The 23,950-nt window shown below is 45.7% G+C and overlaps 1 protein-coding gene across 1 annotated transcript in view; it reads left to right on the plus strand.

The window, feature by feature from the left end:
* nrg3b (neuregulin 3b) overlaps positions 1 to 23,950 on the plus strand; it is a 200,913-nt gene that overhangs the window by 159,763 nt on the left and 17,200 nt on the right. Inside the window, exon 3 of the mRNA XM_030339965.1 lies at positions 15,693 to 15,766. Within this exon, the coding sequence (XP_030195825.1) occupies positions 15,693 to 15,766 (74 nt within the window). The remainder of the gene's footprint in view (positions 1 to 15,692; positions 15,767 to 23,950) is intronic.

Raw genomic sequence — 23,950 nt, forward strand, 5'->3', positions numbered from 1 at the left:
GCAGCTGACAGGATTAAGGCTGCTCATGCAGATTTCAGCGACATCCCATAATATCAGCCCCAAACACAGTGGCCTCTTTACACAAAGCACACTCACTGGCAGAGGCGCCCACATGCTGTGAGGAGAACACACACTCAGCACAATCGCTCCATACTGTTCTGTGCTAATGCATATTATGCTGTACTATTCATCATTGTATTTTCAGTATATCCTATACTATGCCCCGCTGTACTTTAGTATTGATTATATGCTTTACAATATTGTGCTAAGATATGCTACACCAAGAAAGTTACAAAAACATCATCAGCCAAAGTGAAAGTTCAAATGAAACACAAAGAAATAAATATCAATTCAAATACACAACCAAAAGTCAAAGTACTTCTTCGTCGTCATGACAACCTCTCATGAAAAACCACGGCGAGAGAGTTTCTTATTTCTTAATGTCTGCGCTACCGAGCTGAGAGTGTGGCGGCTGGATACAGTCAGGTCAGAGGTGGTTCCAGACAGACGTATGCACCGGAGCAAAATTTTAAAAGTAATCCGAAGTTTACTGGCGTTATAAAGGTGTGACTGGCTCAATATGGGAGTGAGTATCGTACAGTAACAGAGCTTAGGCACTTCACAGGGCTGACCCGTTTCGCTCCTCTTTGATCCGATTTAGATAGAGGGCTGAATCTTTAGACGCGGTGCCCTTCAGAAGACGCTGTGAACCCTGTAATATCTTCAGAGACAGGCGTGTGTTATCAGCACATGGAAATGTTCTTTGATTCCTCCGGGGTGTTGGATAGCATGACCCTATGAACTGTGATATGATAGGTGTAGTTCTGGAGATCTGTGCTGCTGCCTCCACAAGTAACAGATAAACATCTCACTATCCATTGAGGCGTAAAAACACATTAGAACACAACACACCCTGAAGCTCACTATACTCCAAGCCTTTTTCAGGAGAAGGGAGGAAATCGTTGCCTTACCTTTCCACTTATTTGTGTAAAACGGTGTAAAAAATGTAAGACTTTAGCGTCCTTTTAAAAAATACACATTTGTTTGATTGTGTCACCATGTCGGTGGAGGCGGTCATCATTTTCCAACCAATAGTACTAAGTCAAATCCCTAAAGATCCAATCACTACACTCTGCTGAGCCTTTTGTCCCGCCCTCCTTTACAGATATGTGACAACATGGATGCAAGATAAAGCCTATATTCTCTATGAATTCCCAAAGGAAGCAATTATATTACAACTCAATCCTTGATTATACACTATGGAGATGGGCTTTTCATAGTAACGACTATATATAGTATGATGCATTGGTACATAAGGGTAGATGCTTTTAAAGGCCTTCCATTGATGTTTATCACTTGTCAAGGTCACTGTGCGCCTCTTCAGGGTCAAGATGTGCCCATTATCAGCCTGTATGTGTCAGTTAGAGTTTATTATGTTTATTATTAGAATTACATTTATTATGCATTAGAATAGACGCCATAAGGAACAGCCAGCTCGACACGTAAAAAAAAAATACAGAGAGGGAAATACAAATGTAGTTTCAATTAATAATTTCTGTTCATAAGAAAAAGCATTAGAACATTTAATCCAGAAGTTCGGTAGGAACAGGCTTGGGTCAGGTGGATTTCCACTTAATCCTCACATCACATGATGTCCCATAAACAGTATCTCCCTTCCTGGCTGTGCTGCAGTAACTAACCTGTTAGGTTAGGTCTGCACCAGCTGCCCTCCTCGCCTCCCCGGGGAACAGTGACCCCCCCCCCCCCCCCCCTCTGTCGTCCTCCTCCGGGTTTTGACCCTCTGGGGCTATGGGGAATCCTTCCTTGTCTTTCGGGGGTCAGGGGGTGTTGTGGTTTAATCTTGGCCTGTAAAGCGCTTTGAAATTGCAGTTGTAATAAAGGACTGTACACATAAACCTGTTGACCTTTACCCTGCAGTGAGTTTAAATCCCATTTAGGGTATCTCTCAGTCTAGGAGGGGGTTTGAAGCAAAGCATCCTTGCTCTCTGACCTCCACTTGTCCTTGAAGGGGGAACCCAGCATCAGGGTGAGACTGTGTCGCGCTAATAATCTGATTTTTTTTTCAACACATAATTAGCATTCAGTGCTGAGAGATAGACAAGAGCCAACAGTTCTTGAGTTCAGAGTTCAGTTCTTTGAACTCATGAAACATGGATTGATATTCGTTGGAGATCTTGAAGCAAAGCTGGAATTTGATGGGATGCACTCCTGGAGGTCAGCATATCTATAACCAGGCTACATTTGAATACGACCAGGGTAGTCTGAACGCAAAGATTGGTTTCAATGCTCAAGACCATAAAACAATAAAACAGCAACACTGAAAACTCACGATGTGTTGACTTCTAACCAATAACGGTTCTCCAGCAGTTCTCTCTTGGAAAGGTTTCCCTAGCAACCGAACCCAGAACGAAACAATCATAACCCATAATGGCTGTTCTGGCGAGTGCAAAATCACGTTCAATATGGCTTGAGCATTATTACACAAAATATATGACACAAAATATATTAAACACCTCTGTGTTGTGTTGAGGCTTTGGCATTTTCCTTGTTGCCTTCTGTCATTATTAGTGGGTTAATAATCGTTCAGAGGCCTTCTCCATGTGCGGGTTTATATCATCGTACAACGCATCAGGGAAATGACTGACGTTTGTGCATTGCGTTGCATGAGGGGTCATTCATTAAAAATGCGTAAAGATTCATTTGCGCTTCTTTTCATATCCAAACACTGAAGGACTTACTCTATTACCTTTATTAAAATAGAAACTATATCTAGAATCTGTAAAGCACAAAGGCACACAGAGCGGGAATTCCGTTAACATTTAACCGAAAGATTAAATTGTGTCTCTACTTCCGGTCACTTCGCTCAGGAATTGTGCTAAACCATGTGCTTTGGGCTTAAGCTATGATTAAAATGACTTGATGTATATCATGTAATGATATATCATTATAACGAGACTCATGGTTCTGTCGTACGCACAGCGGACTCCTACCCCTATTACGCAATGGAAACGGCCGTTATATCGGAAACTTCGAGCCTGAAAATCAGACATGCATAAAAACTGCGATGAAAAGCTGCAGGACTTCTACTCATTAGAGTTGAGAGTTCCCCTCCTTGCTGGGCATGGACAGCAACGTGCTTCTGGATGGAAAGAGTCGTGCTCACAAAGAATCAATTCCCCCCAGGGCTTTGCTTCATAACGAACACCGACTTTAGTTCACTCCAGCAATTTGGCAGCCGTTGCTTATCTCTCTGCTATGAATGTTTCCAGGCAACGCAGTCCTTCAGCCTAATGTACTCAGGGAAATAAGTTAGCCGACATACTTTCACTGCACGGCTAAGTCGGCTAGGCTACGTGTGCTGGGGCCACACACAGGGGTGAAAAGAGAAGACAAAAAGGGAGAAGGAAGGAGGGAAAGAGAGAGAGAGAGAGAGAGAGAGAGAGAGAGAGAGAGAGAGAGAGAGAGAGAGAGAGAGAGAGAGAGAGAGGGAGAGAGAGGGAGAGAGAGAGAGAGAGAGAGAGAGAGAGAGAGAGGGAGAAAGAGGGAGAGAGAGAGAGAGAGAGAGAGAGAGAGAGAGAAGGAGGATAAAGAGAGACAGACCAAAGGCAGGAGGGGAAAGAGGGTTAGAGAGAGTAAGGAAGATGAAAGAAGTAATCAGAGGGAGGAAAGGAGAGGGAGGGTGTGAGAAAGGAGTAAGGGTGATGTGAGAGGAATGGAGGGAATAGATAGAGGGAGGGAGAGAAAGTAAGGGGGAAAAGGAGAGAAATTATTCATCGCTATGAAGAGGAAGAGCAATGCATCTCTTGTTTCCACCGCACCCTCGTGTATCTCCTATCCCTCCCTCTCCCCCTCCCTCCCTCCCTCCCTCCCTCCCTCCTCCTCCTCTGTTATCTCCAGGCCTTTGAAACGGCACCTGTTACAAACCTCAGTCTCGTGGCTTGGAGGCGCCTCCTTGACGTTGTGGGCTCCCTCCTCCACATTTTAGCTCGCCTGATACCCCCGAGGCAAACACAACCCTGAACATCTTCATCCACCCAGAGCTTAATGTCTTCCCAGCAGCCTTGTTGATACGGCATGGCGAAGCGCAAACATTTTAGCGCCGCCATTGCTGGGCGGCCCTGCTGCTAAAGACATATTTGCTAGCTCGGAGGTTATTAAGATAGGGCTTGTGTTGCTTGTGTCGATCGCTGTAGCACGAGGGAGCACTCGTCAGAGGCGCGGTAGCTTCTTTAGCTTATTTAGTTTTCATATTCTTTATTCATGTAAGGGCTGGCATGCTAGAGTTCTAAGCATGTAAGGATACTTAGCATGCTCGGGAACTTTGTATATTAGGATACTTGCCATGCTAGGGTACTTAATATATTAGGATACTTAGCATGCTAGGGAACTTTGTATATTAGGATACTTGCCATGCTAGGGTACTTAATATATTAGTATACTTAGCATGCTAGGGAACTTTGTATATTAGGATACTTGCCATGCTAGGTTACTGTAATATATTAGGATACTTAGCTTGCGAAGGGCACTTAGTGTGTCAGGAAACCTTTAAAGCATGTTGCAGTGTTTTTTTAAATATAACTGCTGTTATCCTAAAACTGTCAAACATTGCGTGGCGCTCATATCACCACAGAAAATAAAATCTCTGTTGGCGATGATGACGTTACCTTGAAAAGTAATATAATGTTTGACATTAAAACAGAACGCAGTGGCATAAATACACAAGAGCCTCATTAGTCAAACCCCACTGGAGCGGACATGTAATGCATTTTTTCCTCAAGCTTTTATCGGATTATTCTGGAAAATACCGGTCGGGGGTTGACCATATGGAAGCGGAAATATGGAAGCAGAATACAACTCACACATCAATCAAACTCACTGGGGTTATAAATCCTCTCTATTTTAGCTATCCCTGCGTTCGCAGCCGCTAAAGAAAGGCAGAGAAGGAAAAGCAGTCGAGGCCCACTTTTATTTTGAAGCCTGTGGGGTTGTTGTTTTTTTCCTTCTTCTTCTTCCTGCTCCTGGGGAACGTTCTATAGGAGATTGCTGCCAACTGGCAGCCCACTCACCGACCCGAGTCCATCAATAACAATGAAGGAGGTGTCAAGCCCTGATTAGAGTTTGATATTAAGGCTGAGGAAGCGGTGCAGTGTGTGTGGGGGAGGCTGTATAAATATGTATTTATGTGTGTGTGTTGGTCTGTGTGTGTTGGTGTGTGTGTGTGTGTGTGTGTGTGTGTGTGTGTGTGTGTGTGTGTGTGTGTGTGTGTGTGTGTGTGTGTGTGTGTGTGTGTGTGTGTGTGTGTGTGTGTGTGTGTGTATTGTAAAGGAAGTAAGCCCACATTGGAGGCTCCTCCTGCTTTTACAGCGGTTTGACAGGAGGTCAGTCTGTCAGCCTGCGCAGCCGTCTCTAATCAACAAGCAAAGAATAAACATAGAAGCCATAGAAAACCAGATGATGTACACCTTCTGGCCTGTTAGGAATACATAAGTACATACATACATACATATTTAGACCTTCTGCAGTCAAACATTGACACAGAAAGGGGGAGTGACGTGCGAGAGCGGTGGAAATGGACAGGGGAGCGGGGACAGAAGGAGAAATGGAAGGAGATGGATAGGTAATCGGAACTGAGAGGGAGGGGAGAAAGAGGCAGATATAGAATGAGAGAGAGGGTGGGGAGAGGGACGGAGATAGAAGGAGAGAGTGGGGAGAAAGGGAAGAAAGAGAGACAGATATAGACGGAGAGAGAGGTGGGGAAGAGAGATTGATTAAGAGAGTGGGAGATTGAAGCAGAGCAAAAGAGCGAGAGCGACGGAGAAAGACGCAGATGAGAGAATAATCGGTGAAATACCGTGGTTTGGTCTATAGCAGCACGTTGCCAAAGCAACGGCCACGACCAGGAATAAGAAGCCACAATAATTACCAACTGAATTACGGCCGATGATGAATTACATCGACGGTGTCAGCGTGGAGCTCACATGATGCCGAGCACCGGGCTCATATCATGGCCGTTGCCAAGGTCTCCATTAGCACCACCGCCGCCAGAAAGCTTGGATCCATGATTAACTTCTGGCCAGCTAAATTAATGACTTGTTGGAATATGCCATGCTTGCGTCTCGGCTTGATAGGTCATCGCACGCACCCGATTGTCACCACAGTCCGAATCAGTTACACATTTAACCTCACATCTTCCTGAGATACGGAGGATAACCTATGATGTGACCTCACTTCCTGCTGAGTGAAGGATGTGAACCCATGATGTGACCTCACTTCCTGCTGACTGAAGGATGTGAACCCATGATGTGACCTCACTTCCTGCTGAGTGAAGGATGTGAACCTGTGATGTGACCTCACTTCCTGCTGAGTGAAGGATGTGAACCCATGATGTGACCTCACTTCCTGCTGACTGAAGGATGTGAACCCATGATGTGACCTCACTTCCTGCTGAGTGAAGGATGTGAACTCATGAGTTCAACACACACACTACCCCCTCTCCTTGCAGCAGGTGAACTCCAAGCTAAGCATTTTGAATTTCCTGTTACCTTGGGCTTAACATTTGTCCACCAGGAAATGGACTTTATTATTTGACATACATGACAGATGTACACTAAACCCACCTTCATGCTTAGAATATGATCAAATATATGTATGTGGCTGTGTGGCTCGGCAATAGACCAGAGCCATACAAACGTCTCTATTGTACTGCGTGCTGTGCTGTATATACACCACAGAAGTGGTACTGAGTCGACACCAGCAGAGTATAATACATCTTGAACCACGTGACGTTGTTGATGGCGAATGAAGGCATTCAGAATCCTATTCACATCTAAACGAATGGGAGGTCTTTCTTTGTGGGATACTGCCTTTTAAAATGGAAAAGTTTGTCGTATTAGAATTCCTTAGGGAACAGGCTTTGTAGTCGTTGTTTCTTTAAGGAATTTGGTTCTCAAATTAATTTTTGGGGGGTGTTGTACAGGCAGGGAGAGCCTCGTTTTAATCTTCAAGGACAAAACCTCCTGGAGGAATCCTTTTTACGGTCACTTTTAATTCGCAACGTGAGACAATACAGATCATTATCACATGCCATCTACTTACTGTGCTGAGCCAATCAGCTTTCATGTGTCTAGATTAGCTGGGCTGGTATTATCCAGGTATTTTCTCGACCAAGGAATTGGTTGGACTGGAAAATTACGATGTGATTAAAGGATGGAAGCAGAGTGTAAATGATGTGATTGTACTTTTGCATATTGAGGATAGGCTCTAATGCGATCCACTAACAGCTTGTTTTGAAGCACTGAAGTGCACACTTATGAACAATGATTCAAGCGAACAGGCTGTGAATGTACCCATCTTTATTCAAATGTTTATATAGTATTGCTAATAATGATCATACATCACAGTACACAAATAAACAAAATACATCAAGCGAATGTAAACACATTAAACCCAGAAAAAAACATTGATCAATCGTAAAAAATCGAAAGCGCCTATGTGTGTGCTACTTTATCCAATCCTAATAACAGTTGACAGTTTTACCATTGTTGACCTGTCGCACGGCATGTATAAAAATAAGGTATGGAGATTATTTCAGTGCCTGCTGGCATGTGTTCATGTCTAAATATCTTTATAGATAGAAATAAATATCAATGACTAAATATATACATCTATATAAATACAGATACATAGATATAAAATTCTCTGCGTGGGCACAGCCATCTTATAACCGCGTCGGGGCAAAGAGGCGACTACCTGGTCACTTATTATTCCGACGGGCACTCAGAACCGTCGCGGGGCCGTTGTGGCGATGTGCAAAGCCAGAGCAGAGTGACTGCACGGAGGAGCCCCAACTGCCTAGGAGCCCTCGGGCAGAGCGTTTCCTGATGCACATCGTTAGGACAGAGCTGCGGGCCGCGGGGGAGGAGGGGGGGGGGGGGGGGGGGGGGGGGGGGGGGGGGGGGGCCGAGCGAGCGAGCGAACGCAGAGGAGGGAGAGTGCTGCCCTGTTCAGGAGGAGGACTCGCTTTATTGATGCACTCCTGTTCCTCGCCTCTTGTTTTCACTTATTTTCACATTATCCTCCTCCTCTTCCTTCTCCTCCCCCTCCTTTGCTCGTCTTCCTCTTCGTCCCTCTCATTTAGCCTCATCTTGATTTCACTTATTTACTCCTCTTTATTTTCGCTCTCTCCTCCACATTCGCCTCGTCCTACTCTTCATTATTCTCGTTTTCCCTCATCTTGTTTTCACTTGTATTCTCTTCTCTTTTCTCTCTTGCTCCTCTTCCTCATCCTTGTCTTCAGCCCCCTCCGTCTTCTGATATCCTCTCTCTTTCCATCCTTGCAATAGTTTGCTCCAGCCATCATTTAATGCACTCCTTTGCCTCAATTAGCAGCCAGCTGTTAATTAAGCTCTATTCTTTTTTCTTCTGTGTACCAATTGGTTCCGCAGGTCTGTGGTGTTAAGCCCAGGAGGTGTGCTCTCCCAAATATCTGGACAATGTGTTTGGACAGCCTCTTCCTCTGGTGCTTCCCTCCCTCCCTCCCTCCCTCCCTCCCTCCCTCCCTCCCTTCCTCCCTCCCTCTCTCCCTTTTTCTCTGTTTGCAAGGTGACTGGGTAGTTCCATGCACAGCTGCAATGCAAGTGCGGAAAATCATACAAAAAAAAACAAGCACACACACAAACACATACTGAAACATAAATGTTTAAACACATACATGTAAACAGACGTATTCACATACACACACAAAAACACTTTCATGAAAGAGTACACAGACGAACACAAATTCACGCACACACATAACCATACATTTTTTAACAAAAACACACACACGCACACACACACACACAGTCACACAAAATCTGTGTGAAAAAAAGCTTTTGAAACAGAGTTCTCTGTTCAAATATTTTGCACAAACATACAAAAAACATACTCATGCAGTGCACGCACACACACAAAACAATCCTCCCATTGTAGAAGCACAAAGAAACAAACAGCAGACGACAATGTTAACCAGCATTGTTTTATAAGATATTCATGCATGAGTTCCCCCGGTCTCCACATTTGCACACAGCCATTGTTTAGCGTCTCATCTCTGGTCTCGTCTCAGAGCACCGCAGGAGATGTGGGCTCAGGACAATGAGACGACGGCTCAGACATTGAAACAAGAGACCCGGGCGGAGGCACGTTCTGTTCTGTAAACACACAATATAACCTCAGAGAGATGACGAGGGCGCGTTCTACTTGTCTCACATTGGGATGAGCTGACGTTGATTGGGGGCCAGTTTTTTAGTGGTGGTTTTCTTTCGTTTTGTGGTGGTGGTGGATGTTGATGGCATGTTTTGTTTTGATCTCATCCTTAGAAATGTCATTTGTGAACACCAGACCCGTACAAGACTGTTCAGTGTCGAGCAGGTAGAACACAATTCATCAAGGATCAGTTTGGAGATTAGGGTATCTCACTCTCATTGGGGTTGGTTTTGTGGTAAAAGTCTCAATGTTTTATTGACCATTTCGTATATATATCGCTGATCTGATTTCCTGTGATTCTGACCCCTAGTGCTATTAGTTCGGTTTTGCAACGTAGTTTTAAGGAAATAGTTTAATTGTCAATAGCCAGTTGCTGTGATTATTCTTTCTTGATACGTCTCAATCATACAATCTAGGATCTCAGTTAAATCTTACATTTTGTTGGACTATTTATTCATGAGATTCATCACTCTGATTAAAAAAACAGCAAAGAAATTACAATTGTGTTGCTTGCTCCATAACAGTTAATTTCTGCCAATTATTTATTTATTTTTACCATTATCCATGATTTCATTGTGAATAATTAATCATGTTGAAATCATTCAGTTATTCAAGTAGTATTAGTATTCAACCTGAATTAATTGGATTTTCTTTCACACATCTTGTGAGGTGCAAATTGATAGTTTAATGTCGTTGGTAGTACAGGCAGTGCTACTTAGTCTTTCTGAAAAGTACAGCTAATACCAAAAGGTGCAATAAAGTGTGCGTGTCAAGTGTTGCAGTGGTAGTGGTACCAGCTGTTCCCAGGGTCTGCCCGTTAATGAGTCTCTCCCTTTCTACTCAGGGGGAGAGGGAGAGACTCAGGGAGATGGTGTGGGGTGGGGCTGCTGGGGTCTGCCCGGGTCTGATGGATGGCTGAAGTGACTGCACTGCGTAGGGCTGTGTCACTGCAGACAGCACTCAGCCCACGCCCGACGCCCACGGTCTGCTGGGGGGTGTGGTCAGCCAGGGCATTTGATCATGGACAGCCCCAAGTCACCCAGGGCTCAAGGAAACGGCTCAGAGGCCGCAGGGAGGGGGCTTTGCTCCACTTCCCCCAGGAGCCGATGACAAAACATGTCAAAAGAGGTCTATGCGTTGTCCGGCGTAGAAAGCTGCTGTACAGGACCTGTACTATCCTACGGGCTACGGTCAGCTGGACCTGCAGAGTGGCACAGTGAGCTTCCAGGGGGGGCCTGCTGTCACTTTGCCCCCCCAGTGACCCCCCTGCCGTGCCTCCTGTCTGACTTATCACACTAGCAGTACAGCGGAGACTGCCTTCAGCCACCGCCCCCCTGCTAGTGCCTTTACCCTGTGAAGTCAGTCATCATGGTCCCCAAAAAGAACAGTGACTGATCTGCTCGGACTACAGGCGGGTGAATGGGGTCACCAGGAAAGATTCCTACCCCCTGCCACGCATCGACGAGTCCCTGGACTTGGTCTCGGGGTCCTCCTGGTCCTCCTTGATCTCTGCAGTGGGTATTACCAGGTCCCTCTCTCCCGAAAGGCCAGACCCCAGACAGCCTTGTTTGCAATGCCCCTGCCATCTTGGCCAGGTAGGATGACAAGGTGCTTTCTGGTATTGTCCGTCAGCAGTGCCTGGTGTACCTAGATGACATCCTGGTGCATCACAGCTCCTTCCAGGCTACCCTGGGCTCCCTGGAGCAGGAGGGGTGCAGCTTCAGGCCTGTTAGCTGCAGGCCTGAAGCTGCACCCCAGAGGGAAGTATCCTTCTTTGGGCACAGGGTTGGGGGGTGACCGTCACTGACCGGCCCGCCCACACCAACCAGAGGCAGCTGAAGAGCTTCCTAGGCCTGGCTCTTCTTGTTTTCTCTCTGAATGTGAACCTTCGTGGAGGTAGTTAACTTTGAGTTGCCGTTGTACACTGTGGCTGAATGAAGTTGTGGCTGTCTGCAGTTTGGTGGTTAGATAAACCGTGGTGTCGTGGATTCAACGTTCTCCTCAGATCATATGTGACAACGTTACAGTATTTAAACATGCATATGACCTAAGTCACCATTTCTATGGTAATTACTAGCTGACATTTGACTGGGAATTAATGATTTTTGTACAGCCCTCGCGGCTTCTGTCGTCCCGTCCACATACGAAGTGGTGTGCACTCTGAACTCCATTTATCTGTAAGCTTTGTCGATACAGTGTGTATGCTTTGCAAGTTCGACTCTGTGAACCTTTACACTCATACACACAATAAAGGATCTTTAAATATTCTTTGTTCGACAATATATTGGATAGAAACACCACTTTCACCAAACTACAATGCAAAATCGAAGTAAAAAAACAACAACTTTTCTTCTTCTCTCTTGTCAAATGTACCTCTCTGATAAAGTGTGTTCCGACCCCTTAGGATCTGAATCTTCACCTTAGTCATGATGGGCAGTGATGGATGTGCTGATTCCGTGCAAAACCCTCTCCATTGGCCTTTCTTGCGGAGGCTAGCATTTTGGTGAATATATATAATCGGTGGCACTACAATCTGTCATCAACGTTGTGCCGAGCGCTTAGCTTTTCTCATGAACCTCTGCCGCGATTTGCTTACGCATGCCATCGTGTCGCTCCCTCTATCCCTGGCTAGGGCTCGGCCATATGGCCAAAATATTATCTTGAAGATGATGTTATTGCAGATAGCACTGCAGGGATTTTTTTTTTGTCACAAAAACGTCAAGCTGTGTATAGGATGTCAATCATCGTATCCAATGATCCCATTTATTCAGTTACAAAGAAATCCAAAATTAGTGATTCCAATTCAAAATGGCATAATAAAAACGTCATAAATATAAATATATCACCCATCCAGTGTTTAATTTATACTTCCTGACAAGACAGCCAGAGCCATGTCTGTGTTCTGATGTTTCAAGGGATGTGTGTACACCATCTGACAGAGTAAGGACTTTCCAACAAAGTAGGAACTGTTTGACATAGGGAGGACTGTTTGACATAGGGAGGACTGTTTGACATAGGGAGGACTGTTTGACATAGGGAGGACTGTTTGACAGAGGGGGGAGTGTTTGACATAGAGAGGACTATTTGACAGAGGGGGGAGTGTTTGACATAGGGAGGACTATTTGACAGAGGGGGGAGTGTTTGACATAGGGAGGACTGTTTGACATAGGGAGGACTATTTGACAGAGGGGGGAGTGTTTGACATAGGGAGGACTGTTTGACAGAGGGGGGAGTGTTTGACATAGGGAGAGTGTCTGACAAATCGGGGACTGTTTGACATAGGGGGGACTGTTTGACATAGTGGGGAGTGTTAGACACAGGGGGAGTGTTTGGCAGGGGGGGTGTTTGACATAGGGGGGACTGTTTGACGTAGTCTGAACTGTTTGACAAAGTGGGAGCTATCTGACCAATAAGAACTGTTTTACAAAGTGGGGACTATCTGTCAGAAAGGTGATTGCTTGACAATGTAGGGACTGTTTGACAAATGTGGGTTCATTTGAGGAAGTTGGGACAATTTTAACCAAAAGGAAATGAGATGACTAAAAGAGGATCTGGTTCCCCGAGAAGGAGATAATGTGATTATTTTCACCTAGCTGTCTTTATTTCGGCAGGAGCCACTCACTCTTAAGACTCTGAGAGTCGGGGGAGACGCTATTGTGAATAAGAAATAAGATAAGAATGAGATTTTATGCCAATGAGTCGTAGGCTTTGTATCAAGGGCATCAATTGACGTATTTCGTGAATGTTGAAAGGGCAAGCACACGACAAATTCGCTTTGAGTTATTTCTCAGTGCCAGAAGCCCATATTAAACACCCACACTCGACAATGTTATTCCTTTGTCCGTATATCCTGCTCATTTAATGTCTCTCCAGCAAAAAGTTTGCTTCAGACTAGGAGCTGTTCAACGCCACAAAAAAAAAAAGACCTTTAAGCTAAGCCACGACCTTTGAGCTCAACAAAGCAGACATTACTAGTGGAGCAATCATACGGTGGATCAAAAACATGGATCCATAAGTTAAATACAATCTTATTATACTTTAAAGTAAAGTACTAATGTTTCAAAGCCCATAATTATCACTTAAGCGATATAATATATCATATGTTTTTTATTGCATATATGATGATGTGTTTTGATGTCCTTCTCTCAATGGGGGAGGAGTGGTCCCTTCAAGGTCAGCTCCTTTCCCACTGGCTTTCGAGGGAGTTTTTCTTCTTAACTTTTAGCAACTCGGGGGTCAAGGGAAAAACAGAAAAAAGTATAATTTGTATCCTGAAGCCCTTGGGATTATGGAGCCCTTCAAGACGACAACTCTGATAAAACACTGCCAAAATGAAAAAGACTTTACCTGACAGTTTGCACATCGAGAACCGAGAATATTGTCAATTCAGAAAATGCTGCTCGACTGTCTGGACTGGAATGTACAAATAGTGGTATAAGAGTAGATCCCTGTATTGTCACTGTGAATGCTTTGACAGACTGCACCAGAAATCACTCAACCGAGTTTTCCTTGAGACTTGGCGAGTGTTGGGCGTAAGAATGATGCATCCGACGCAAGACAGGCTTAAGCTGCAGCGTTTAGCAGTCTAGCCTGGACCAGAAGATGTCGACTCAAGGGGGAAAGGGTTTACAAAGGTTTGCTAATCCTATGAGATATCCCTTCCGGCCCCACTAATTCTCGCCACACCTTAACATGGCTTCAATTAATATTGCGTTGACATGTATTCCTTGAGCATACACGTTTACTGCAAAGCCATTTTATAACAAGTGAGGTTGAAAACCCCCCTGACGCATTCGGTAAATGTTGAACACGCATAATGATGAAAGAGCTGTAAAGCTTTCTGAAGCAGTCAAATTCAAGCGCAGGATAACTTTAGGATGAGAAAGCAAGCAGGAGCCATTTTATATTAAAAAATATGTTTTTTATTAATATTAATCAGAGTCATATCCTGACATTTTGAATACTCACTTGGATTGTACTAAAACTTACCAAAAAATCATTGCCCCTGGGCGAGTTAAAAATTGAGCTTTATCTGTTTATTCCTCTAACCTAAAATCAAAGGCAGCCACTGGAGAGACTTGAGAGACAGAAGAGAGACACAGAGAGAGAGAGAGAGAGAGACTGAGAGAGAGAGACTGAGAGAGAGAGACTGAGAGAGAGAGACAGAGTGACAGAGAGACAGAGAAGAAAAAACACCACTCGTGGAAAGCTAATGCTTGGCCCTCTGTCAGGAAACTCTCTCTCTCTTAGATATCTCAAAGCACTGCATCGCCATAGCAACCAGCCAATGCACCCCCGTCCCAATGACCCTTCTCTTGCAGAGGACACATCGTGGGTAAAGGTATAGGTTGATCCCTTATCTCGCCAAAGCCGGCTAGCACCTAGTTTGACCCGGTGCCGAACGCTAGCAGATTGCAGGTTTGAGTGTCGTGAACTTATGCTAATGACTTGACAAGCAGACGCCCTGATGTATATAATTTACAGTTCTACAGCCTTGTCAAAGCCATCAATCTGATCCCTAAATGTGTATCTGGAACTGAATAGCCGTCGTGAACTAGCATAGATTTGTGCGAGTGTATGTGTGGCACATCCCTCTCTGACGTCGTGTTTTGATGAATAATTCAAACCGTCTTTCCTCTTTTCTACTATTTCTTCTTCCGATTACCTGCAACTATTTCATCCCAAGCGATCCGTGATAGTAGTCATTAAGGAGCAGGTATAAGGGGTTAGTGTTATTGCTCAAGGACGCCAAGGCAGTATACACTGCCGGTTTAGATTCCCAGGGCTGTGGACACTGGGAATCTAAACCGGCATCTGCGCCAATGGAATTTGAACATCCTCCTAGCCACAAGACTGTCCTGCTATGTCAAATGGAGACGGGTTGTGTGTATTTTGTCATGTGAAATATGTTTTGCTCTTCATCTCTCTGTTGCCCCTGGGATGTGACACCACACTGAGGGGAGAATTGAACCCAAGAAAATACGAAAGTGTTAATCACCCTCACCCTCCGTCCCCCCACTCTCTCCAGCGCCAGACATTGGCTTTCACTCACTCAGGCTGCTATCAGCAGGACCACAGACGCCATCCAACCCCAAACTGTCTGTTCTCCTCGTTCTTTCTCTCTCCAGTCTTGCTCAACATCTTCCCAACCCCCCCCCCCACCCCCCCTCCTCGCCCCAACATTCCCTCTCTCGCTCCACTTTGTCTGTTTTAAAACTGGTTCTGGAGTTGTGTGGATGTCTCCCTCCGCTAACCCAAAGGTCAGCACAGCGGCTCGTAGTTTGTGGTTAGCCTCGTCATTAGTCTGTTTGCTGGCCCTGTTGAAAACCTAATCACCTCTCTCTTTCTCTCTCTCTCTCTCTCTCTCTCTCTCTCTCTCTCTCTCTCTCTCTCTCTCTCTCTCTCTCTCTCTCTCTCTCTCCCTCCAGGTGTAAAGAGGGCTACCACGGACTTCGCTGTGACCAGTTTGTGCCCAAGACGGACGCCATCTTGTCGGATCCAAGTATGTTTAATTTTTTTCCTTTTTTCTCTTTTTGTCGGTTGGTTTGTATGTGAAAAATTGTCCCCCCAGATCTCCTTTGTGGGTGAGAATAAAATGGTTCCAAACTATTGCACAATCTCAAGGAACGGTCAAGGCAATGTAGGTCTGATTAATAACTTTAGACCCATGTTTGAATATTCGCTTCCCTATTATATATGAGTTATACAAGCCCGCTGGGGGTTGTATAACTCCCAGCTCCCAACCCCCTTCTTTGGTCCACTAGATACAACTTTAAGAACTATTCTTAGACTACTCTCCTGGTACCTTATATAGATACCATCCCTTGTGTGAGAACCGAAATCGGCACAAAGCGGAATACGTTTCCAGCCATGTACAGGACACGTGGCCTGGTCAACGCCTTGTTCGTGAGTGCACGTGTCGAGATGGCGTGTACCAATTATCATTGGTACATAAGCAACAATACAAAACCCTGTTTAGAGCCCAAAAACCCCATTACAAGCCTGCCGCTTGTGACGCCATTCCTCATGAACTCTGAGAACCCGTCATCATGGTGATGAATGTACGACCATTTCACATAGTAGGGCAGCAACCGTTGGAAAAAGCCACAAAATCCCACCTGTTCCTTTTCTCCCATGGTTCATCAGAAACTAAACCCCCACTTCACCAACCCCACCACCACCACAGCTCCCAGGAGATTTCTACTAGTGTGTGTCCTTTTTGCTGCCTTGAGAACAGGAATAAATAAAGGAAACCGAAAAACAAAGATGGAATTAAAAGCAAAGTGGTGACCGTTGATGGGCAGCCGGACTTCCCCTCGATGGCGCGGCCTTAGTGAGCATGCCGAGTCTTGCGGTCACGAAGTGCTTCGGCGCCTGTGTACTGAGGACCCGATAGGGGACTGTGCCTTCCATTAGACGCCTCCGTTTCCTCGGAGACAGCGCTAATGGAGTCTCTGGGCACTTCCTCTCAAGCCATGAAGGATGTTTTCCCGCTCTTTCCGGCTCGCCGCCTCCACAAAGGGATTAACTTTATGTCCAACAGGGGGGTACGGATGTGTTGCTTTCTTATGTGTGACCAATCATATCGGAGCAGATGTTTTTATTTTTTTTGGTTTGAATGGTCTGTCGTCTGGCAGTGCTTTAACCTCCGTTTTTTTCACACTTGTATCGTGAAGGCGCAGCTTTCGTCGAAGCAGAGATTTAATGGCCGCAGAGGTCCACCTTGATTTCACGAGACAACTGCAGACAACGACTGACTCAACGACAGACTCTTTTTGTTTTTATTGTTTTGGGTTTTTGGGGTACCTCAAATCATTGAATGTTCACCATGAAGGTAGATTTACAGAATAGGCCTGGCTATACCACTCAAAGGGAGTTCACAGTTGAGATTGATCAGTCCACGAGGACTTATTTTATTTTAGCTGTCAGCAATATTATTTATTGTGTACCGGTTTTAACGCTGACAGAATTATCCACTGTTTGTCCTCAGTTTTAACATGTAACCCCTAAATGACATTAATTCCCGATTCTGGCAATGGTTGATCCAGCAAATAGACCGGGCCGTGTTGTATCGTACAGCTGGTGCTGGTTGCCATCAGTGAATGCCAATAAGGTGGCAGGCATGAAATCGTTTTTACAGTCAGTGCCGACATTCATCTGGAAAATCTGATTGTGGAACTGTGGAATCCTTGGAAAACAAAACGGGTATAGACCTGATAGAAGAACACATTTCTGGGTGTAGTGAGGCTTGTTTCGATGTAATTCTTTCAGCTCCCCTGTATTCCACTCTCATTCAGAGAAATGCCCTTTCTACACCTCCTAAAGAAGTGCAGTGCTCCCTCAGTCATTTCTGTGTCAAGGGCTCTTCGGTGCCATTTCTTACCTATTCTTTTTGGTTCCCCTCTTGAAGCCGTCTTAACTCCCAGGTCCTCCAGAGCAGAGGACTGTATTAGTTCTCCGCCGCCACACCACTTTAAGAGTCCCAGGGCTGGGGGTGCCTGGGTGGCCCCACGTTTCCTACCTCTTGTCATCTGGTTCTCTCGTCACCACTTCCGTATAGACTTACCGTTCATTTCCTGCTGCCGCTGTGGACCGACGCCGCTGTCCATTAAGCCTAAGTGCCTCCGTGCTTTTTGTGTGTGTGTGTGTGTGTGTGTGTGTGTATGTGTGTGTGTGTGTGTGTGTGTGTGTGTGTGTGTGTGTGTGTGTGTGTGTGTGTGTGTGTGTGTGTGTTTGAGTGCAGGTGAGTGAATGTGGACAACTACACATTAAGTTTTTCCAGCAACAGAAAGGTTGCCGGTTGCTACCCCCCCCCTACCTAGGACCTGTGGATCACTTGTATGAGGACAACTTTGCATGAACTGATTAAAAATAAGATGTTTATAATCCTACTTATTTTAACCGTGTGTAAAACATACGCTGATATTTCATCCATTGCAATTCAAAACCCAAATATTTTGTTGACGCCTGTGTAGTTTGGTTTGTTGTTAATTTTGTTTTAACCTTGCGCCTCTTAGATAAGAAAAGATGGTACTAAAATAATTCCGGATGGGAAATTTGGGTGAAACAACAGAAAGGAGATACCCTTGTGAACCATCCTGTTAATCATTTACATTTACATTAACATTTAGGGCATTTATCAGACGCTTTATCCAAAGCGACTTACAATAAGTAGCCTACATCTGTCAGAAGAAGGAGAAACAATATATCGCTGTTGATACAGTATGATGTTCATAGAAACAAATGCCAAGCACCAACAATTGCTAGGTTAAACCATTCCCATATACAACGAAGATAGCTAGGATGAGAGGCTACACAACTAAGGCAAGGCAAGGCAACTTTATTTATATAGCACTTTTCATACATAATAAAAAATAAAATAATAGATAAGTAAAAGAAAACATATGCAAAGAAATGAGTAAAATAGAAAGTGCAATGTATTTAAGATCAGATCAACAGTCTCTCTGGTACCCATGTTGGGACTCCAACCCGACCTAAAGGAACTTGGTACTTTCTCTGGGACTCCAACCCGGATTCTAGTAACTCTAACCACGAACCAAAGGCCTTATTCTGGGACTCCAACCCAGACAGACGTATATGTACTTATTCTTTGTTTGATTTTTTTTTTTACTGCCAGGACGTACGACATACAATAAGTGCGTACATAACGTGCAAGGACGTACAACATAGAATAAATCAGATTTGTGTTTGATACTGAATAACCTTCTGGCCTTTGTGGATTTTGCAAGGGGACAGAACCGAACGTGGAACCCCCCATTCAGCCGTACATCACCAAGCCAGAGCTTAAAACTAGAGTGTGACCAAGATGGCCGCACGGTGAACAAGTTCCGCAGAGTGTGTTGGTGTTGTAAGCGGCCATCTCGGAGGAGTTGTCATGCTAATGAGTGGATATAAGGTCCCCTTGGGCCGGCTGTAATCCACTCTATCAGCGGGATGACAGGGTGTGAAGTATGAAACACGGTTCATTAGGAGCATTAGACTGTAAACGACCTAACCGGCCCGGCACTCCTGTTTACCGCTCAGCGTTTGAGGGGAAAAGACCAGCGCTTCTTCTCTAACATCAGAGAGTACCACTTCAAAAGCGTGTGCTGAAAAATAAAACAGAAAAGTTGTTGACGTCTTTCGCTACCTTCATGCTGTGAGACATGCATTTCCTGTCTAAGACTCATAAATTGAGGAGTCTGGAGAAAACACCATCTGATCTCATTAGGTCAGCGTCCAGCCGGCCCGAGCGGACCTCCATGGGTCCTGAGCGACGGGAGAGAGGGGTTTAGAGTCTTTATGATCTCTTGGCATGCAGAGGCATCTAAAACTTACCCGGATTACAGCAGGGTTACAGGGATTACCCCCCCGCTTTCAACATCCAAATCCTCTGATAACATCCACCGCCACTGTTCTGGCCCGGCCCAAATGGCTCCAGTCGAGGTTACTGTGGTGTGATGATCACCCTCCCTCGCGTGAGCCGTCAGGTTCCTTCCTGCCCGGCCTGCGTGTGTGTCTGTGGACCCGCTGTGTGTGTGTTCCTCTGGGTGCCCTGGCATGTTGTGTTTGCGTCCCGATTCGTTCCCTCCGACGATGCTTTAAAAAACAAAGGAACCCTCCGTGGGCTTCCTCAGTGTCTCAGCCCTCGCCCTGATGTGGTCAGGAGGCCCGGCCCGGAGTCCTCCCTTCCCGGGCGCTCGCCGTTTCCCAGAGCCCACTGGCCACAGAGCAAACACTCAGACGGAGCACGGCCAACTGGCATCTGGCTTGGGCACTGCAGCACCCCATCTGTGCACACACGCACACGCACGCACACACACACACATACACATGCAGGCACACACGATCGCACACACACATACACACGCAGGCACACACACACACACACACAAACACACACACAAACACACATACCCACACACATATACAAGCACTCGCACACATACATACAGGCCCACAGGCACACACCCAAATAAAAAAGCACACTCTCTCTCACACACACAACTCTCTCGCACGCGCACACACACTCAAGCACACGTAAGCACTCTCTCTCACACACACACACACACACACACACATATTGGCACACACACACAAACAAGTGCGAAAGCAAGCACTCGCTCAGACACAAAAAACACCTTAAAACGCAAGCACTCCCTCACACACACACACACACACACACACACACAGTCTCCTTAGCCCAACGCATCCTCACACACACCGACAGACATCGGTGCTTACAAAGACAGACACTCATAGGTGCACCACACGTTCAAACTTAGACGCACACACTCAGGGACACACCGAGACACACACTCAGGCACACACTCAGACATGGTCCACTCTGGCATGTGGTGTCGCTGAAAGGGGGAGCAGATTCAGAGAGCAGAGGGACATCCTGCCAGGGGCCGCTGGGAGGGAACAGACCTTTCAGGAAGTATAGGATATTGGCGAGCAGTCGGTGGGGGGGGCTCAGGGAGTGATAAGGTGTTTAATTGAGAGAGGGGAGGGTGAGGGGTGAGGAGAGGGGAGGGGGCGGGAGGCCAAGCGGCGAATCAGATCACAGCCCGTCAAGAACTAGAGGGGGGAAAAAGTGCAGAGTGTTTGAAGTAGCGCCATATGCTTCCGGAGGAGCCCAACTGAGACGGGATCGGGCCAGAGAGGTGCGTTCAATGTCGAGGCAGGACTGACGAGAGGGGAGGAGCTTTGAGGATACCGAGAAGAAGGAAGAAAGGTCCACACAGATCCCCACAGAGACCATTCGTGCAGGGACAATGATGTGACGTTCTGGGGGAAATTACGTCATTTTGGCTGAAATGTAATCTTGTGAGTTAAAATTACGTCATTGGTCCTGAAATGTTGTCATTGGCTCTGAAATGACGGAATTTGTGCTGAAAATGATGTCATCGGATCCGAGAATGGCGTCATCAGTGCTGAAATGATGTCGTCCGTGCGGAACCGACATCGTCGTGGCAAAGTTAAGCCAAAGAGGCTTAAAATACAGTTAGGCGCACCCGGCTTTTATAGCCCAGGTGGTTAAGCGGGAGAAATTTGTAGTTTTGTCTGTTGCCCTGGGCGATGGCAAAGGGGGAAGAATGAATAGAAATAAGCAGGCAGCAATGATAAGAGCAGCATCTTGCATCGAGTGCTTTGGCCTTGCCAAGTGTGGAAAAACAGAGTGGAACAGGGAGTGCTGAGTCACGGACCTGGGGGCGAAATCTGGACTCAAATTGCACCAAGCTCTTTTTTCTTAAGCCCATTTATGTTTGCCAGGCATTTGTGTTGTGTGTTATTCGTTGGTCTCGAGTCGGCCCCATGCCGTCATGTTGTAGAGTCTGAGGAAATCGGTAAGGAAGGTGATGTGCTCTCATTTGGTTAAAGGTCATTGGTTTAAATTGCTGTCAAATTGCTCTTTTAGTTTTCTTCATATGTGATTAACTTGGCATTAAGGACAATTTAGAGAGTCTTACCTTAATTTTGGTCTCTATCTCTGTGAAACCACCTTATTTCCAAAATTGTATTCTAATAATGCTTCCCCATAAAATATATTCATTATAAACTATAGGACGCAAAACACATGGTCAGCTTCTGTTTGTTCTCACAAATTTAAAAAGATACCCAGGGTAGTCTGGATATTATATCCTTTTGATAAGAAGGTACGTTTACGGCTTCAGTTAAATGTTTAAAAGTGAGGCTAAATGTGCGGCGACGTCTTCTTTTAGAAGACTGTAGCCATTCCATTATGTGTTAGCTGTAACGGTTAGCCCCACCTGCTAACACGCTAACCACCTCTTTCTGTTGACTTACCAAACGGCTGTTTCCTCTATCTCCCTCCTGCCTCTCTCTCATCTCCGCCCCCCTCCCTCTCTCTATATATTCCTCTCCATCTGTCTTCCTCTCTTACTATCTATGTACACATATAAATACATATGCACACTATATAAGTCGTGGTTCGGCTCCATTTCAACCCAAGTCTCAGTAGGACTGCATTAGATCAATTTTATTTTCTAAGCCTGCTTTAACTCAATTATCCCTCAGTATCTCTGTCTCTCTCTCTCTCCCCCCCCCAGCCCTCACTCCCCCCTCAGTGTCATCCGGTGTTTCAAGTCGGACTCATTAATCATGTACTAGAGCTTTACGCGGGCGATAGTGACAGATAACCCTGTATCTTTACACACTATTAATCCACCCTCCACGATGCACGCGCTCAATAACCCCTTTCCATCTCACCGTTATCTTTCCCCTCACCTCTCCTCAGAGCGGCATCATGGCTGTGTTTTTTCCCCTTCTTTTTAGCCATGATGCAACTGAAATGGCACTACCTACTGCTGTCTTGTCTCCCCTTTCTCCCCTTTCCTCATTAGGGTTTTAAATTTCTTTCAAAACGTTCTTTCTTTGTTTTATGTTTTTTAATCTCCGTGTGGTCGCTGGTGGAGTTTAGCAAAGGGCTGTGCTATTTAAAACTCCATCCAGACCACCTCGGTCAGAAAAGCAATTAGGTGAAGCAGGTTTGGTTTAATTTGACTGAGAAGATTGCGCTGCGTGCAAAGGGCTTGCTGTCGGGATGAAAGAACGTCAGGCTTCCCCTTTATCATCTCCACACACTGTTCGTGTGTGTTTGTGTGTGTGTGCGTGCGTGCGTGCGTGCGTGCGTGCGTGCGTGCGTGCGTGCGTGCGTGCGTGCGTGCGTGCGTGCGTGCGTGCGTGCGTGCGTGCGTGCGTGTGTGTGTACGTGTGACAGGTTCAGTGAGAGACACTGTCGACACCATAGTTCTGGTTCCGAGTGGCCCTTACCCAGCAGGAGAGGCACCACCACCCCTGCATGCCTCTCCTCAGAGCAGATCAATTGTTCTGCTCTCTGTCCTCCAGTCTCTCGTCGCCCTCCTCTTTGTCTTCTCTCACTGAATCTTTGAGTCCTCAAAGCCTTCAAGGCTTTAGTGTTCAACTACCAGGGGCGGCCTGGCCCACATGGCCGGCCTACTAGAGATTGCAAACACAAGTCATTGCTTAAATTCTCTCTCTCTCTCTCTCTCTCTCTCTCTCTCTCTCTCTCTCTCTCTCTCTCTCTCACTCTCTCTCTCTCTCTCTCTCTCTCTCTCTCTCTCTCTCTCTCTCTCTCTCTCTCTCTCTCTCTCTCTCACTCTCTCTCTCTCTCCCATTGACACTTTGAAACCTTGATGTTGCTGATGCAAAGTCTGTTATATATCAGTAGAGAAAGCAGAATTGAGAATCAGCGGTTGCATTATGTATTGCTAGAATGGGGGTAGACTTTATAAAGCACTGAAGAACATGATATGAAATCATGTGTTCGGTTGTATATAATATTTTCCTCTTTGGCAGGGACTTTGCGTTCAGAATAAATATGTTTTTCTTGTTTTAACTGTCGACTGTAATCTATGTTTTCATTTGATCCTAATATGCATAGATTGGATCTGAAATCCCAACAAGGATACTGTGTATCCATATGTAATCTAACCAAATCTCCCTTTTTGTCTCCCTCTGTCTCTGTCTATCTCTCTGTCTCTGCGTCTGTCTCTGTCTGTCTCTCTCTCTCTCTCTCTCTCTCTCTCTCGCGCTCTCTCTCTCTCTCTCGCTCTCTCTCTCCCTCTCCCTCTCTCAATTTCTCTCTCTCTCTCTCTCTCTCTCTCTCTCTCTCTCTCTCTCTCTCTCTCTCTCTCTCTCC

Source organism: Gadus morhua, chromosome 18, assembly GCF_902167405.1.
Source record: "Gadus morhua chromosome 18, gadMor3.0, whole genome shotgun sequence".
NCBI lineage: Eukaryota > Metazoa > Chordata > Actinopteri > Gadiformes > Gadidae > Gadus > Gadus morhua.